The 18,064-nt window shown below is 41.0% G+C and overlaps 1 protein-coding gene across 1 annotated transcript in view; it reads right to left on the minus strand.

Moving 5' to 3' along the window:
- Positions 1-375: 375 nt before the first annotated feature.
- Sept14 (septin 14) overlaps positions 376-18,064 on the minus strand; it is a 26,361-nt gene continuing 8,672 nt past the window's right edge. Inside the window, exons 4-9 of the mRNA XM_023714304.1 lie at positions 14,327-14,510; positions 9,525-9,686; positions 7,159-7,255; positions 5,937-6,105; positions 4,634-4,766; positions 376-694 (exon numbers count right to left, since the gene is read on the minus strand). Coding sequence (XP_023570072.1) covers positions 515-694; positions 4,634-4,766; positions 5,937-6,105; positions 7,159-7,255; positions 9,525-9,686; positions 14,327-14,510 — 925 coding nt within the window. The 3' untranslated portion in view covers positions 376-514. The remainder of the gene's footprint in view (positions 695-4,633; positions 4,767-5,936; positions 6,106-7,158; positions 7,256-9,524; positions 9,687-14,326; positions 14,511-18,064) is intronic.

An 18,064-nucleotide genomic window follows, 5' to 3' on the forward strand; every position in this document is an offset into this window, starting at 1 on the left:
ATGGAGCAATGAAGTCATTCTAATGTGAATATATTTCTCATAATTACGGAGTTTCCATTATATACTTAGAGCTGTTTATTATGTTTATTTGATACAAATGTCAGAACAACCCCTGGGCATGGTGGTGTATGCCTGTAATCCCAGCAGTGGAGACGCTGAGACAGGTGGATTACCGCAAGTCCGAGCTGCATAGCGAGACCCTGTACCAAATAAATAATAAAAGATTTTTTAGAAAGAATATTTACCACCTCATTAACTCTTCTTATATTGTTATATTTTTTATTTTGTAAAATATATACTGAGCACTCTATCTGTGCTAACCTATGTTACAGCATTTAATAAGCTAGAGAAGGTATCTTCTCTAAGGATTTAACACCTAGTTAAGGAAAATATACAATCAGTAAAATTTTAAAAATCAGAGCTCCAATTACAGTTAAATGCTATGAAGACAATCTCATAGGTATGTGGGTTATAGAATGGCGCGGCTCTACAGAGATAGACACATAAGAAGAGACTATTTCTTGCGATCTTTGTCCTTCTTTATACTGGTGCATGGCTGAGTCTGCAATGTTTCACAGGTGGCCTTTGTTTTACAAAAATCTATTATTTCTTCTTCCAGTTGTCTCCTCTCTTCTTCAAGCTTCATTATCTCCTCTTGCTGAATCCTTTTAAGATGCTCAAACTTGTCCTGTAGCTATTTAAAAAATGTGTAGTTAATTCCAAAACACAATGAGGATTTTTTTTCTTTTCTTTTTTTTTTTGTGGCTCCAAATGCCTTCAGGGCAGGTTTGGCTGGCTTGAGTTGTGGGGATCGAACCACAGCAACCTAAGCTTGACTGCTTTGTTGAAGCAGCCACTTAAAGAACAGAGCTAAGGGGCAGGCCCCCCCAAAACACAATGAGACAGAAAACACAAGAGAATACACTTGTCTTTTTCTTTATACTACTCTAAAAATTGTAGATGCTCAGATATAAAATTTTGATTTAAAGATAGAATGTATTCTCGGGCTGGAGAGATGGCTCAGTGGTCTAAAGCACCTACTTGGAACAAGCTTAGCGAAGCCCAGGGACCGCGGTTCAATCCCCCAGCACCACATGCCAGCCAGCCCGCCCCCCTGCTGGGCTGAGCTGGCCACACACACACACACACACACACACACACACACATAAATAAATAAAAATTTTTTTTAAAAGATAGAATGTATTCTCATTGAATAAACATAATAAAACACACAGCTGTGAATAAAACACAATTTTCATAAAAATTCCACTTTTCCTAAGGAGGTCAATTATCTCATTCAACATTTTTCCTATAAATTCCCTTTGAACAAAGTTTAATAATTCCATGATCATTAAAATGCATATTTTGGGGGCAGGCAAGGTGGCTGAACACAGGTGTCCAGCATTTACCTGCTCTTTTGCAAAGAACAGGAGCAGCAGATAGTGGCTGCACAGTGATATAAGTGAACATGAAAGAACACTAGAATTGAAAGGTCGGGTAATAGGGACCTTTATAGAACTCCAGACACCTGGAACAGTAGCATAGCAAGAGATTCAAAATGTCCTATTACTTATCAACCTGGCTCCACAGTGGGGGAACAGGCAGTCTCATCTTTTCAGTGATAAAAATGAAAACCTCAGCAAAGCCTATCAGCACAGAGACTGGCCATCCTGCTGATTAGAAAAGTGAACTGGCCTGAAATCCTCATAGTGGTCCTCATGGAATAGGAATTCACTTCGTCTCTCCCCCTAGGATTCCGTACCTGGGAACTGCCTTGAGAAGAGACATGGTTTATGAACTTAGATGCTTTAGAGGGAGGAAGGCCTGTACCTTCCCTTCCACTGCACTGGCTTGGCCAGTGGCTCCCATATGAACCAGATTTGCTGCAGTGCAATGACCATGAAGCAAACAAGCTGAAGGTGCTACCCAGTGGGGAGTGGGTGTTGCAGAGTGAATGGCAATGGAGGGTGCCATCCACAAGAAGGTGAGATCAAGGAGCCTCATCTCAGCCTGGGGATGTGGCCGGTGAAATGTGGTTTCACATGGGTGCCAGGACTGGGAGCTCTTACCCATGGCATTCACAGGACTCCTCTCTTAGTGCCATGCACAGGGCCTATCACTAGCACAGCAGAAGAGGAATTCTTATTTCAATCCACTGTCCTAACCTACTGTGGGAAGCACAAAGAATGCTTCATATATATATAAAAAAAAATGCTTCAAAGCTCAGGGGCATCTAAAAACACCTGAGAACATGACCCTGCTGTCTACTGCAAATGCAGAGTAGGATATAATTATGTAACCATGACTTAGCAGTGGACAGCTACGCATGCATCAGCGAGGCTAGCATGTAAGAATGTTAATACGAGATGACAACCTGTATAAGAATTGTACAATAAAGGTGCAGGTGGCTCATGGGCTCTTCAGCTCTTGCTCTGCTCAGCTGCCTGCTGCTGCTCTGTTGCTAATATCTGCTTCTTTGTGCTTCTTTGGGGAGCGCACTATGAAAAACTCCTTTAGGCTTCTCAGCCCTGACACCCACACAAGCATGCTGGGGCAGATCTGAGGAGTGGTGGCACAGGCCTAGTTATAGCCCTGCCCCTGAGGCACACAGCCTAATAGGGTCCTGAGAAAAACCTCTTAGCAGAGTTAGCCACACTCCACTCTGCCTCCTCCATGTGAGCACCTCAGGAAAGAGGAATTTTACTTAGATCCAACCATAGCCCATCCATGTTTAATGCCTAATGAGCACTACAGCAGAGACCATCAGAGGGAGAAGAGCCTCTGAGCTCCACCCCATCTCTAGGCATACAGAGTGAGGAAGGTCCTGAGATCCTGCACCTGAGCAGGCGCATCCACAGTAGCAAAAGCAACAAGGAATAACACAATTTGTTCTGCCTGCACGTTGATGTGAGTCAACTCTTATCAGTCACACCCATACCTTGCCTGAAAACTTGCTATTGATAAGATTTGGTTTCAGTTTCAAAGAATAAAAAGAGTTATTCAAGCCTCAACCTCTCTCCCAAAGCACCAGTGCCTGCCGAGTGCCGGATCAGGGCACAGATGCTCCTGGTTCCTCATCACTACAGGAGCAGACAATGCTAGAGTCCTGTTTAAGTAGGAGAGCCAACATCAACAGTCCCAGAAGAAATCCTTGACACCCAATAGAGGCCACGAGTCCCAAGTCAGGAGTAACTGCACAGGCTACGTATTCCACTACACCACACCTCTTTCACTTCCTTGGTTAGATTAATTCCTATTTAATTTTTCTTGGTGCTATTGTGAATGGTATTTACTAGTTTCTTTTTCAGTAGGTTCATTATTAATGTATAGAAATGCTGTTTATATGTTTTGATTTTATAGCCTGCTGCATTACTAAATTTTCTTATTAATTCTAGAAGACTATTGGTGGATTTTTTGGGGTCTTCTCTGTGGAGGATCATGTTATCTGCAAATAATTATAATCTGAATATATATATATATATATATATATATATACATATATTCAAAAAAAGACAGAAAAAATATATATATTCCAAAAAAGGTAGGAAAAAATAAGATATATACATATATAGATAGATAGATATCTATCTATCTACCTATCTATCTATCTATATATATATATATATATATCCTTTTTTTCATACTGAGAAAGCATGTTTGTGAGAGAGTGGTGATACAGCCAAACAGCTATTTAAAGAAATTAATATTTGTAGAAAGATGACAGGATCTGCTCAGAAGATAATAGGAGAATGACCCTGAAAGTACTTAAGATATTCAAGGCTAGCAAGGAAACCAAAGGTAAATTTTCCAGAGAGAGAAAAAAGTTCTCTGGGGACCTCAACACTTGCTGTTCTTCCCTTCTTTAGGACTCAGCTCCATGACATGCAGTTCGGTGCCTCTTTTAACCCTAGTCATTACTCCAGTGAGCCGACTGTGGCTCAACCGGATGATCTGTAAGGTACAAGTCATAAATCCTAGCAGTATCCATGGTGATAACTCTGCTGGCATGCACACTGTGGGGCTGTGAAGTCGCCACCTACATTTCAGAGAACATCAAGGATGGCCTAAGGACCCAAGTAGTACTTCTCACAGGAACACCAGCCATTGCAGAGCGTACCCATGAGCCATTGCAGAGCGTACCCATGAGCCATTGCAGAGAGTACCCATGAGCCATTGCAGAGCGTACCCATGAGCAATGCTTTCTAACTGAGGCCGCCACAGAGAGCCCTCAGGGGATGCCTTGTGGAGCAAGGGCAGAGGCAACACCCAAGACTGCAGAACTGAGCGTTTCCAGCATGCAGCCCAAACCCAGGAAGGCCCAGGCATGAGATCCCAAGAGCTGCTGGTGAATTAAGCCCAGAAAAACCCCAGGGATAGTGCTGAGGCCTTAAGTGTCCAGGCCCCTGCCATACTATGTCAGAAATGCAGGACATTTAAGTAGCAAGTCAGAAAAAAGTGTTCTAGAAAAGCTAAAGGTACAGGGTATAATTTTGTAAAGGCCACATTCAGATTTTTCATAGTGAATTGCTACCTTTTCAAGAATAGCAATTTTTTTTCCAAAAACATCAACTAATATCTTGAAATTACTCCCAATAGGACACCTAAAAATTGTCATCAAACTGACAGCACTTGCCTCTTTCTCAGCATCTTTAAATGCTGTTTCTCTGTCCTTCACTTGTTGCATAAACCTTTTCTTCAACTCTTCTTCCTCCCTCTGACATTGATCATAGAACTGTATTCTTTTGGCTTCATATATCTCTTGAAAACTAAAAAAAAAAAAAATTTCCATTCTCATATCAAAATACTGACATACATAAACATGTAAACAATGTATTTGAGGGCTGGGGAGATGGCTCAGTAGAATAAGTGCTTCCCTGGCAAGCGCAAGGGCCTCAGTTCAATCCCCAGTTCCGAGAAAAAAAAAAACAACCAAAAACAATATATTTGCATATTAGGTCCCATAAAATGACACTTACATATATTCTGTTTTGTGCATCAGTGCAAATTTCATTATCATGAGGTGTACAAATTATAACACAACATTAATATGAAAGTAAAGGTACAGCATAAACACTAGGATACAACACTATCAAAACACTAGGAATTTGAAATGCTTACATCAGTGATTTCTTATACCTCTGCTTTATCTTACACATCGTACTTCTCCACACCCTTTGACAATAAAATCTGAGGAAACTTCCACATTCTGACAGTGTTTTCAAAATAGTTCAAATAAAGCAAAGCATCATTTAATTATTCACTTAAGTAGTTCAATTATAGCTGTCCTTACAGAGCCATAGTGACTGTAACTGGATATAACTGAATTATATTACTATAGTAATATACCTAATTTTTCAAAATAATACCATTCATATATGTCTTTTTGAGACATGGTCTCACTAAGTAGTTCCTGCTGGCCTGCAGCTCACTATGTAGCCCAGTCTGGCCTTGAACTCACAGAAGTTCTCCTGCCTCAGCCTCCCAAGCGCTGGGATTACAGGCATGTGCCATCATGCCTGGCTTTGTTCTTCAGTATATCTAAAAGCACCACCGGCTTTCAAAGTTTCTTCACATGAATTCCAGCAGAGAATATTGCAAATTTTTAAACCCTTCCATCAAACTCTTCTCAATATCTTTTAACAATTTTTTCCAGTCTTTCCTAAAACCTGACAATTTCATCCCTGGGCACCTGCTTTGCATAAACACAAAATTTTAAGTAAAATGACATTTTTAGGTATACATTTGCATATATGTCCTAAATATGGCCTTTCATTTTTATTCCCACTATCTAGCTAAAGATGATTTTTAAAAACCTACCATTCAGGCTGGCCCAGGATGTAAAGAAGTACAGCTGTTCTCACTGCCAAGTGACTGCACCTTGGCTTTAGGGCCTTCTAAATTACCCGCGTAGCTGTGAGAGCGGTTTCTGTGCTCACCTCACAGGCTGGTTGTCTGGGCCCACATCAGTGAATCCCATTTTCTGCAGTGTCCTGTACCTGTAGCATTCGTAGTGATGGATGTGGGTCTGTTCCTTCAGGTCTTCCATGTTGGTACAAAGAAGCATGTCCCGGAGCTTAACAAAGTCACAGTGGTTTTCATTTTCCACTAGTTATAAAAATAAAACCCGAAGCACTTTCAATTGTTAGCAGTCAGCAAGCACTCTTAAATAAAATCATGGATGAGATGCATTTAAAATAATACACAGGGGCCGGGGAATGGCTCAGTAGAATAAGCACTTCCCTGGCAAGCACAGGGGTTGAGCTCAATCCCCAATTCCGCAAAAAATAAATAAATGAATAAATAAATAAAATAATGCACAAATAATCTGCATAACAGCTATAATTCTAGATCTGAGTCCTGGGAGAAATTGCTGGCAAAATTTTTTCCTATTCACTTGGTTGTTTGTCTCTTTAGTGGTTTCCCTTGCTGTACTGAAGTTTTTAAATTTACCATGATCCTATTTGTTGATTATTGGTGTTTCAATTAAAAATCAATATTTAGAAACCAGGTTGGGAGATGGCTCAGTGGAATAAGTGCTTCCCTGGCAAGCACAAGGGCCTGAGTTCAATCCCCGGTTCCGCAAAAAAAAAAAAAAAAAAAAAAAAGTATTTAGAAACCAATATAAGTATGTGATTTCGCAAAAATTTTTACTATTAGCATATGAACAAAACAAATTTCTACGCATTACAATATTCTAACTTGCCCTAAGGCTAAGCAACTAATATGAACATTGAAGGCATAACAACTAGATGCCAATTATACTTCTTTGTTGTGAAAAATAGTTTATCATTTTTACTGACCACTTAAAGTGCTTTATAAATTAGGTGGCAGTTTAGGTTACTCGGGTAAACACTGGCACTTATGCTGTTCAAAGCATTCGGCACGTCCTGCACAAAGATAACACGCCTGTGGATCATCAGGTGAACAAGGGGATCCTGCTTAGAATCAGGTATCTGGCAGATTTCTGTGAGACTGGATAAAAGGCAAAGGAAGCATTATCATAAATGGAACAGAAAGTTTAATTCCTCACTACCATTAATTACAAGTTAACAAGAGCTGCCAATACTGGCTGAAGTTAAGATGCTACTTTGAGACAGTAAATGATGTATATTGTGTATCTGACTGAATCATCCAAGAATCTTCTTCGTCCAGGTTTACCTTGCAGAACTCCCCAAGGGTAGTGGCGGCCTCTGACCATCCTTTTTCCAACCTTCACCTCATCGGTACTCCCCACCACAGCAAAAGGCAACATGCCCTAGAAAAGAAGAATGACGTGAATCAAATTGCTTTATAACAATCCAAGTCATTGTATCCCTCATTTTTTTTTTCTGTATGGAAACAGCAGAAATAATATCATAATAAATTTAACAAAACAACATATCTATCCTGCATCTGATTTTAATACTTGGAAGAAAAGACACAGTGAATAACTTTTGCAAGTCTCAGTTTCATGTTGTGTGCACAAATGAAAACTATTTAATATTGCCTAATGTGAGCCATTGTGTGGTATACAACACACACAAAAAAGATTTTCAGTGGTATACAATTTTTCTCAAACTATTTTTGCCGCAGAACACAGGACTGCTCAGGAAATAATATTCACTATTGTACATCTAAAGCTAATATAGACTGGCTAGGAAGACACAGGGGCTGAGGGTTTGATCCCCAGGCCTGCCGTGACAGCCATGCCCCCGGGGCGCGCTAAGATGGCAACTGAGACCGGGCGTGGTGGTGCGCACTGTGATCCCAGCGCTTGGGAGGCTGAACACAGGCGGATCACTACGAGTCTGATCTACGTAGCGAGATCCTATAGACCCTGTCCTAAATTTAAAAAATTAATAAAGCTGATATAGAAACTGTAAGACAGAGGTACTAAAATAGTTGAAATTATATTATATTAAAATATAAAATATAATATATTAAAATTATAATATTAACATAAGTCACTAATTGATATGCTATATAAATATATGAATAAACAGGAACATATATATACATAAATATCCCAATGAATTCTAAATATAATTCAGAGCATAGGGGTCTCCTTGTGATCTTAAGTGTCAATACAATGTAACCCAGTGGATAGCTATGAGGATGATAAGCCAATAAGAAGAGCAGCCAAAGCTAAGGGGTCTTGGACCAGGTGCAAAGGCAGGAATAGTCAACGTAGACTCTTGGTCTATCGGAAATTGTAATGAATCCCTGTGCCGGAAAAGTGACAAACACAGCATATATGAGTAGAGTATTTTCATTGCTTCAGACTTTGGCAACTCTTAGGGATGGACCGAATGCCCTTTGAATAAAAGAATGTGTGTATGAGTCTTTTGGTCAGTAGTCATTGGGCAGCAGTTGAAGTGGAATATATTTTTTAAATTTTTAAAATTTTTTTTATTTTAGAGAAGGGTCCACAGGGTGTTCAGGGTCTCCCTCCAAGATTGGACTCATAATGATTCTCCTGTTTACAGAATCCCAAGAGCTGGGATTACAGGCCCATGCCGCCACACCCAGTTTCAATTGCCATCTCTGCATGCCCCAGGGGTGGGGCTGGCAAGGCAGGACGGGGGGTCAAATCCCTGACCCCTGCGCCTGCTTGCAGGTGCCTTAATCCACTGAGCTATTTGGCCGGTCCTTTTAATTTTCATTTATCTATTTATTTGATACAGCGTCTCACTACACAGCTTGTATTCATAGTGATCCTCCTGTTTCAGCTTCCCCAGCACTGTGATTACAGGCGTGTGCCACTATGCCCGGTTTTGGCACTAGTGTGGTGTACCTGGAGTTCCAGGGCCAGCACAGCATGCGGTACCGGTGATCGAACTTGGGTCCTTGCGCTTGCCAGGCAGGCGCTTAGAGAGCTGAGCTCTCTCCCCAATCAAAGTGGAATAGTATGACTTGTGTCTAGGTATCTCCTTAACTTGCCAAAGCAGTTGCATATATCTGTGAATGGACCAAGGTTAACTGAAAGCTTTAAGTGAGTGAACAGTGAGTTGTGTGAACTAAATGTAAAAAACCTCTGTTCAGCTGGGGAGATAGCTCAGGGGCAGAACCACCTACCTTGGCAAGAGTTCGGTCTTGGTCCTGAGTTCAGTCCCTGGTACCAAAACCCAAACAGTGTTGATTCTTGGCAAACATTTTCAAAATCAAAAAATAAAATTTTCCCCTCACTTAGCTTTTGGGGAAAATACACTGCTTAGTGACTCTTTTTCAGATACAGGTGATACTATGTGACTAATATTTTTTATTTTAAGTTTTAATTTTTGCTACCAGAAATTGAACTCACAACCTTGCACTTGCCAGGCAGGCGCTGTGCCACTGAGCTATCTCCCCAGTCCCTGTGACTAATATTATAACTTATAAATTGTATTTCACTTGCATATAAAACAATTACTATTCAACAATTTTTTTAGTTTTTTTTTTTTTTTTTTTAGTACCAAGGCTTGAACTCAGGGCCTTGCACTTGCCAGGCAAGTGCTTATTTTACTGCGCTATCTCCCCAGCCCCCTATTCAACAGTTGAAAGCTTACATTCATTGAGGAGTTCGTCTGAGCGATACTTTCATCATCTGTTGGGAACTGATATATCTGGATGCCGTTGCTGATCAATTCACTCATTATCTTACTCTTGAACTTCTGTAAGTCATTTTTAGAAACTGTATCTGCCTTGGCAATCAATGGTATAATGTTCACCTATTAAGAAGAAAAATGAAATTTCATCTCTGAAGATTCATCATTTATCCTGTAGTATTTACAGTCTAAAATTTATAGCCTCTGGAAAAAATTTATGCAACTGGTTGTCACTCTGCCCTCCAAACACTGTTTTCCTCAAACCATCAAGGACTTGGAAGATCCATCTCTTACCAGAATGCAGGTTTAGAGTTTTCCATCTTTTGTCTTATAAAAATCTCTACTTCCAACCCATCTGAAATTAGTAAAACATAGTAGGATGAAGTAGGCTGTTTATTTTATTATCAATTGTATTTCCTATTAAAGTAAGTTACATGAAGGAGAGACCATCAAACTTTTAGAAGAGATGGTGTTCCTTTTAACCGTGCTTTGTGTTCACCACCTTCTCTGTAGATACATAATAACACTCCATTTCCGCATACTCGTACTGTACTTATATGCACTTGCAGGCAGATTTGCTTGTGTTTTTCAGTAACCACCTAAGGATAATGCAAACTTTTTTTACATATTTAGTACAGAGTCTTCAGGGGTCTCACTACACAGATTGGACTCATAGTGATCCTCCTGTTTTCAGCCTTCCAGGCGCTCAGATTGCAGGTGTGCGCCATCACGCCCAGTCTTAATTGTCATCTCAGTGCACTCCGGTGACAGGGCCGGCACAGCACGCTGGGGATCCAACCACAGTCCCTGAGCTCCCTGGCAGGGCCTACTGCAAACATTTTTATTATAAGTTCAAAAGGCTGACAGTATATGTGTATATGAGTGAAAACCACCTCACTAGCAAGCTTGTTCCTTTGTAATTAAATAAAGAAATTATTTCCATATTTGACATTAAATATTAGCGGAATTGGGTTTGAATTTTTTACTTATAAGCATTTTCCTAGTTTGACATTATGATCACTTCTATGTATTTAGATTTATATAAATTTTATAGAAAATATTAGTATGAAAAATTCAGGGGGCTGGCGAGATAGTTCAGAGGGCCAAAGTGCTTGCTTAGGCAAGCTTAGGCAAGCACAGGGACCACAGTTTGATCCCTGGCACCACATGCCGCACCAGCCCTGCCCCAGAGCAGGCTGAGCTGGCCAGAGTCCCGGCGTAGTGGCGCATGCTTGTAGTCCCAGTGCTAGGGATGCTGAAAACAGGAGGATCACTGTGAGTCCAAGCTGCATAGTGAGATCCTGTAACAGCCAAATACATTTTAAAAATAAAGCAAAGAAAAATTCAGAACTATTACTATTAAAATACCTTCTTAAATCATAACTATGCATGTTAAAATCTATAAGGTAGTAAGAATAATTAGGTATCAGTTTTAAGTAGATTGGTTTGGTTTTAAATTTCTCAAAGCACATTTTTCTTTTTCTTTTAAAGCACATTTTTAAATACCTGGAAGAATTTGAATTATCAATATTATTATATAGATAGTAAAAATTTCATATAGTATTTCAATATAGAATTTCCAAAATGAAGAGCAGAAATTGCTGAGGTCGATTCAAGCCTAAAGTAGATTTTTACAATTGTACTGGGCAGTCCAGCCTGGAAAAAGACATCTTGCAGTAGTGATATAAGTCATTCACATGTACACAATGGAAACGTCCCATGTTAATAATTATTGGGCTGGCCAGATAGCTCAGCGGATTAAAGTGCCTGCTCAGGCAGACTCAGGGACCAGGGGTTCGATCCCCATGCCGTGCTGGCCCTACCCCCAGGGTGCACTGAGCCAGCGATTGAGACTGGGTGTGGTGGCGTGCACCTTTTATTCTAGATATATATGAAGGATTCTTTTTTTTTTTTTTGGTCTGGCTCAGGCTGCCTTAAGGGTGAGTCTGTATATATCTTTTATAATTTTTATTCTCTCTCTCTCTCTCTCTCTCTCTCTCTCTCTCTCTCTCTATATATATATATATATATATCCCTGCCTTTATATAAGGTCCTCATAAAAATTGGAAATTAGGGATATCCTTTACTGTATCTGGGAAATGACTTGATGATGGCAGGTGACCATAAAACTAATCCTGTGTCCCTGACTGTGAAATATAGTAAGAAATTGAAGCAGATTTTTTTTTTTTTTTGGCAGAACCGGGATTTGAACTCAGGCCCTTTCACTTGCCAGGGAAGCACTTATTCCACTGAGCCATCTCCCCAGCCCAAATGAAATGTACTCTTTGTGTGTGTGTGTGTGTGTGTGTGTGTGTGTGTGTGGTACCGGGGATTGAACCCAGCAACCTGCACTTGCCAGGCAAGTGCTTATTTTACCCAGCTATTTCCCCAGCCCCTTGAAGCAGATTTTCATTTAACTTCCTTTTTTAAACTTGATGTCACTTGTCATTTTTTTCCCCAGATGGAACAACACACAACAAGGGTTAAGACTTTTTGATAAAGGAGCCTAAGATTCGAGCCTTTCCGCTCTGCCACCGAGCAAGGTTCCCAGCCGTGGTTTCATCGGACCTGGGCGCAGACCACCATCTGCTGGGGAGCAGTTTCAGTCACAGGCATGCGGCTTCTCTACAGAAAAGCAAACACTCTGCACAGTCACGTGAGATCACTTGACACGGATACAAGAAGAGCCACCTAAGTAGTACAGAGGAAGAACTTTTCTTCCGGTACTGGGGCCTGAACTCAGGACCTTGTGCTTGCCATGCAGGCGCTTAGTCTACTGAGCCATCTCCCCGGCCCTCAGAGGAAGAAATTGAGTCTCCATAATTTTCCCAGCGCCACACAGACTAGGAGCGGTAGGTCAGGTTTTGAAATCAGACAACTTGAAACAACTGCGCAGGATTTGAATCCCACAAAGCTCAAGATGCTTCCCCGAGGCCACAGAAAGCTAAGATGTAAGGAGTTATGTAAAAGTGTTTTCACTATGTATTGCAACAAATACTGTGAAATTCATATTACCTTAAGAGAAATTCTCCTTTTTTGTTTTTTTTGTGCGGAACCGGGGATTGAATTCAGGCCCTTGTGCTTGCCAGGGAAGCGCTCATTCCACTGAGCCATCTCCCCGGCCCCTCTTAAGAGAAATTCTGTATCACTTTTAATTTTTTAATTTTAACTTGTACTCTATTTAAATTTTTATTTTTTTAATTTTAGGGGAGGGTCTACAAGGTGTTCAGGGTCTCATTACTAGATTGGACTCTAGTGATTCTCCTGTTTACAGCCTTCTAAGGGCTGGGATTACAGGCGCGCACCACCACGCCCAGTCTCAATTGCTGTCTCAGCAGCCCTGGGGGGGGGGTGCGCTGACACCCCAGGCCTGGGGATCAAACCCCTGGCCTTTGCACTTGCTTGCAGGTGCTTTAATCCACTGAGCTATTTGGCTGGCCCTTGTACTCTCTTTATAAATAAATAAATAAATAAATAAATAAATAAATAAAATTTAAAAAGTGCTTTCACTAACAGCAAATCCTGTGAACTTTTATTCTGGTATTTAAATTCATTTAATAGAATAGTTTTCCATACATTCAAATCACATGATAAAACATTTTTTAAAATGATTAGAAAGTGAATCAAACAAACAGAGTCTAGTAAAGTTCAACAAGACTGTTCTAAAAACATGGGAATAAGCAGTCCGTCACAAAGAAAACCCAGCTGGGTCCGGTGGGCTTGTTAGACACAATCTCTCTCTCTCTCTCTCTCTCTCTCTCTCTCTCTCTCTCTCTCTCTCCCATTCTGAATCCTTCTTCACAGGACTTATAGACAGAATCAAGAAACCTTCATGTTTCACAGCATCAGAGATAAATAAGATTATTTTGGAGTACCATAGAATAAATTTTCTTTTCAAAATATAGGCAAATGCCCATGATCTGAATTAGCATTCACAAGGGGAAAAAAAACTAACTAAAATATTGGCGGGTTTTTGTTTTTTTTTTCACATGCTTGTCCCTTGACTAAGGTACAATCTAAAAAAATGTATGTAAGAAGTAACTCCACATTAAAATGTATTAAATGTTGACTTGGCCATACCACTAAATTCAATACGTTGAAGCCCCAGCCTTCAATATCTCAACTGTGGTTGTAATTGAAGAGACTTTTTTTTTTTTTTTTCGGTGGAACCGGGGATTGAACTCAGGCCCTTGTGCTTGCCAGGGAAGCGCTTATTCTACTGAGCCATCTCCCTGGCCCCGAAGAGACTTTCAAAAAGTGATTAAAGTATAATGAGGCTTGACAGTAGCTCTAACCCAATTTCATTTGTGTCTCTAAGAAGAAACTGCACAAACACCAAAGGAAAGGTGAGGCGGCCAGGTGGGGGTGACAGCATCCCCAACTGAGAAGAGAGGGTTCAGAAGGAACAGGCCTTGCTGACACCCTGATCTTGGATGACAAGCCTCTGGGACTGTGAGAAACAGTTCTTCACTCTTTTTTTGGTACCAGGGGTCGAACTCAGGACCTTGCACTTGCCAGGCAGGCACGTAAGCCCCTGGGCTATCTTCCCAGCCCATTTTCTGCTGCTTAAATCATACAATCTATAGGATTTTGTTACTGAGCTGCTATAAAACTAATTCAAATACTCCAAAGGCTAACAAGAAAAAAAGTATTACAATATAGACATAAAATAAAGGGACTTGCATGTGACTGCTGCTAGATGTTGCGTATTATCACCAAATACATAGTGACTATTGAGAGGCCAAGGGATTCCCCAGACACACCTTGCTGTCGATGCCTTTCATTGTCAACAGGTCGAGGGACTTCAGAGAATGTCCTGTAGGCGAAATGAAGTAGAGGCACACGTGGATGCGGGAGTCATGGTACGTGAAGGAACGTTTAATTTTCAGTTCTTCTTGAAGGTAGGCCTCAAACTGGGCATCTATGTAGTCAATTATTGGTTGGTAGCTAAAAATAAACGTTTAGCATAGCAAATTAACAAATTGAATCTGATTTTTCAACCATCTGAAAAGCCGCATGCGTGCTGAACAAGTTTTTTGCTTGCTGTTGTTGTTTGTTTTGGTACACATGCCTGTAATCCCAGCACTTGGGAGGCTGAAAACAGGAGGATCACTACGAGTCCGACCTACGCAGTGAGACCCTGTACATCCTGTAGACCCTGTCCTAAAATACAAAATAAGTAAATAAATCAATAAATAAATTATCAAAAAGAGTATGAGAAGGTCCCAAGTTTGATCCCTGGTACCACCAAGAAATAAAGGAGCATGGGAGAAATAGAAAATGCAATAAAATTAGAGAAGCATCTGTTTTGTTTTGTTTTTTTAAATAAATAAGATAACCATAGTAAAAGGCATAAGGAAGGAAAGAACTTACCTAAGTCCCTGTGGGAAGCCATGCTTCACCTGAACACAATTATGGCTAAAGGCAAGAAGGACTGTGAGTGAATGCTACCCTGTAGCTAGAACGTTTCTATTTCACAGGAAAGGGGCGAACGACTGTAACACTCCAATAAGGTAGAGGGAAGGATTTTGATTTTTTTAAGGCATGTGGTTGTTAAAAGGTCTCACTATTCAGCTCAGACTCATAGTGATTCTCCTGTTTTCAGCCTCCCAAGCGCTGGGATTAGAGGTGCACACAACCACGCCCAGTCTCAGTCCCGACTCAGCGTGCCCTGGGGGCGGGGCTGGCACAGCACTCCAGGGATGGAACCCCCATCCCTGCGCCTGCCTAAGCAGACGCTTTAATCTGCTGGCCAGCCTTCAATTTTTGTTTTCATGTATCAGGATGGTATTTGAAATTTTATTCACAGTTTTTCTAAACTTTATTTTATAAAAACAAAACACAACATGACACCTGCCTTCTTAAGAAATACTGAAATGCTGGACGTGGTGGCTCACACGTGTAATCTCAGCACTGAGGAGGCTGAGGCAGGAGGAGCTGCAAGTTCAAGACTAGCCTGTGCTACAAAGTGAGCTCAAGGCCAACCTGAGCTGTGCAGTGAGACTCTGTCTCCAAAAGACATTTTTTAAAAAAGCTGAAACATACATCATTGTTAGCTACAGGTACAATGTCCTGCAGAAGATTAGTGCGGTGTATTCTTTTTGCTGAGCTAAACCTCATGTGTTGGGCCAGGGAGATAGCTCAGTAGAATAAGCATCTGCCTGGCAAGTGCAGGGTCCTGAGTTCAATCCCCAGTACTGCATAAATTAATAAATAAATCTTGCATGTTAAATTTTTAGCTCCCCAGTTCCTCCTTGGGCACTATGAGTTTGGTTGTTTTAAGTAGTTTATATAAGCAGAATTACACAGTATTCATCTTTCTGTGGCTGCTGCACTTCAAATAGCATAATCTCCACCAAATTCATCATTTATTGAATATTACAAAAGATTTCTCCTTCTTCCTCCTGTCCCCTCCTTCCTCTTCCCTCCCCCTTTCCTCCTTCTCCCTTTCCTTTCCCCCTTCCCTGCTCCTCCTCCTCCTCCAGCTGGGGTTTCTGAAGCTGGCCAAGCTGGTCTCAAATTTGTGAGCCACCTACCTCAGTCTGCCGGCAGAATTTCTTCCTTTCTGAGGGCGATTAACATTGGACCATATGTGCCTACCACAGTTTCTTAGCCCTTTCATCTGTTATAGGACATTTAGTAGTTTATACGTCTTTGCTATTATGAATACCGCAGTAATGAATATGGGGGTGTTGATATCTCTTTGAGCTCCTGATTTATTTTTTTTAAGTATAACATTCAATTTATTATTTCTTTCTTAAGAGAGTTTTCTTCAGTCCATTAAGACTCAGCTCCCCTTACATGGGCTTTGGTGGAGGTCCTGGGGCAGCACCCTGGGGGCCGGGGAGATGGCTCAGTAGGATAAGCGCTTGACTGGCAAATGCAAGGATCTGAGTTCAATCCCCGGTTCTGCCAAAAAAAAAAAAAAAAAACAAAAACAAAAAACAACTCTAAATTGGGGTGGAGGAGATCGGTCCTTATGGGCTTCACGAGATCGATTTCTGACCACTTTGCTGTGAATGGCACAACTCACACAACAATGCAGCTTCACATACAGCTTGGGAAGCACATAACCATCGAAGACACTCGCTTCGGAAATGTCCCTGACGGTGGCGGCCTCCACTATGTTCCAAATGACAAACTTCTTAATAGCTTTATCCTTGGGTACGCACCGGGCGCAGTGTGCAGTGAGTAGGCTGCACATGACCGCGGCCCTTTTTGGCACGACCGTTGTTCCTTCTTTTTTTTTTTCCGTCATCTTGGAAAAGAGGACCCGAAAGATCCTGATTTAAATTTTCATGACTGGGTGTGGTGGCACATGTCTGTAATCCCAGCACTCAGGAGGCTGAGACAGGAGGATCTTTGAGAGTTTGAGAACAGCCTGGGCTACAAAGTGAGCACAAGGCCAGCCTGAACCGCATAGGGAGACCCTGTTCTCAAAATAAATAAATATATTTTTATGTAAAGACCAGATGTGAGATATCTATATTTTTACATTTTGGAAGAATCTCCTAGTGTTTTACCAACAGTGCACCAGAGTCCCCCTTTCCCTACGTGTTCATTAGCTCTTATTTTATTGATAATACCTGTTCTAGCTGAGGTGGTATCTTATTGGGGAATTCATGTTCATTTCTCTTATAACTAGTAATATTGAGTATCTTCCCATATATTGGTCATAAAAGGACCATTTATACTAACATTCCATAAAAACTAAAGTGAGTATGTATTTAAAGGCTGGGTCTTTATGCCAAAAATTACAAAATACTACTAAAAGGAGATTTTATTTTTATTTTTATTTTTTATGTATTTTGGTACAGGGTCTCACTACAGATTGGACTTGTAGTAACCCTGCTGTTTTCAGCCTCCCAAGCACTGGGAATACAGGCACGCGCTACCACGCCCAGTCTTAAAAGGGGTTTTTAAAACATCTAGACACAGGATGAAACCAGGCTCACGGATCTGGCAACTTCACATGAAGATGTTGTTCCTCAACAATTATATCTGTTGAGTCAAAATAATCACCTCAGAAGCCACAGAAAGCTCTTTTATAGATAATGACAACCCTATTCTAAATTTTATATAATAAGGAAAGAGACTTAAGAGGCATTAGTAATTATGAGAAAAGAAAAAGACGACTGGACGATTCACACTGCCATATTTTAACACATTCTATGATCGAGACTGTGCTATGTGAGAGAAATGACAGACAAGTGACTTCATGAGACAAAATAGATCCCAAGAGATGCACAGAAATATAACCTACAGAGGGCTGGCCAAATAGCTCAGAGGATCAAAGCACCTGCAAGCAGGCTCAGGGGCTGGGGGTTCGATCCCTGGGGCCTGCTGGGCAAGGCCCCACCACCAGGGCGCAGATACGGCAATTGAGACTGGGCTTGGTGGCGTGCGCTTGTAATCCCAGCTCTTAGGAGGCTGTAAACAGGCAGCTCACTATGAGTCTGATCTACGTAGCGAGACCCTGAACACCCTGTAGACCCGTCAAA

This window comes from Octodon degus, unplaced genomic scaffold (assembly GCF_000260255.1).
Source record: "Octodon degus isolate 3935 unplaced genomic scaffold, OctDeg1.0 scaffold00035, whole genome shotgun sequence".
NCBI lineage: Eukaryota > Metazoa > Chordata > Mammalia > Rodentia > Octodontidae > Octodon > Octodon degus.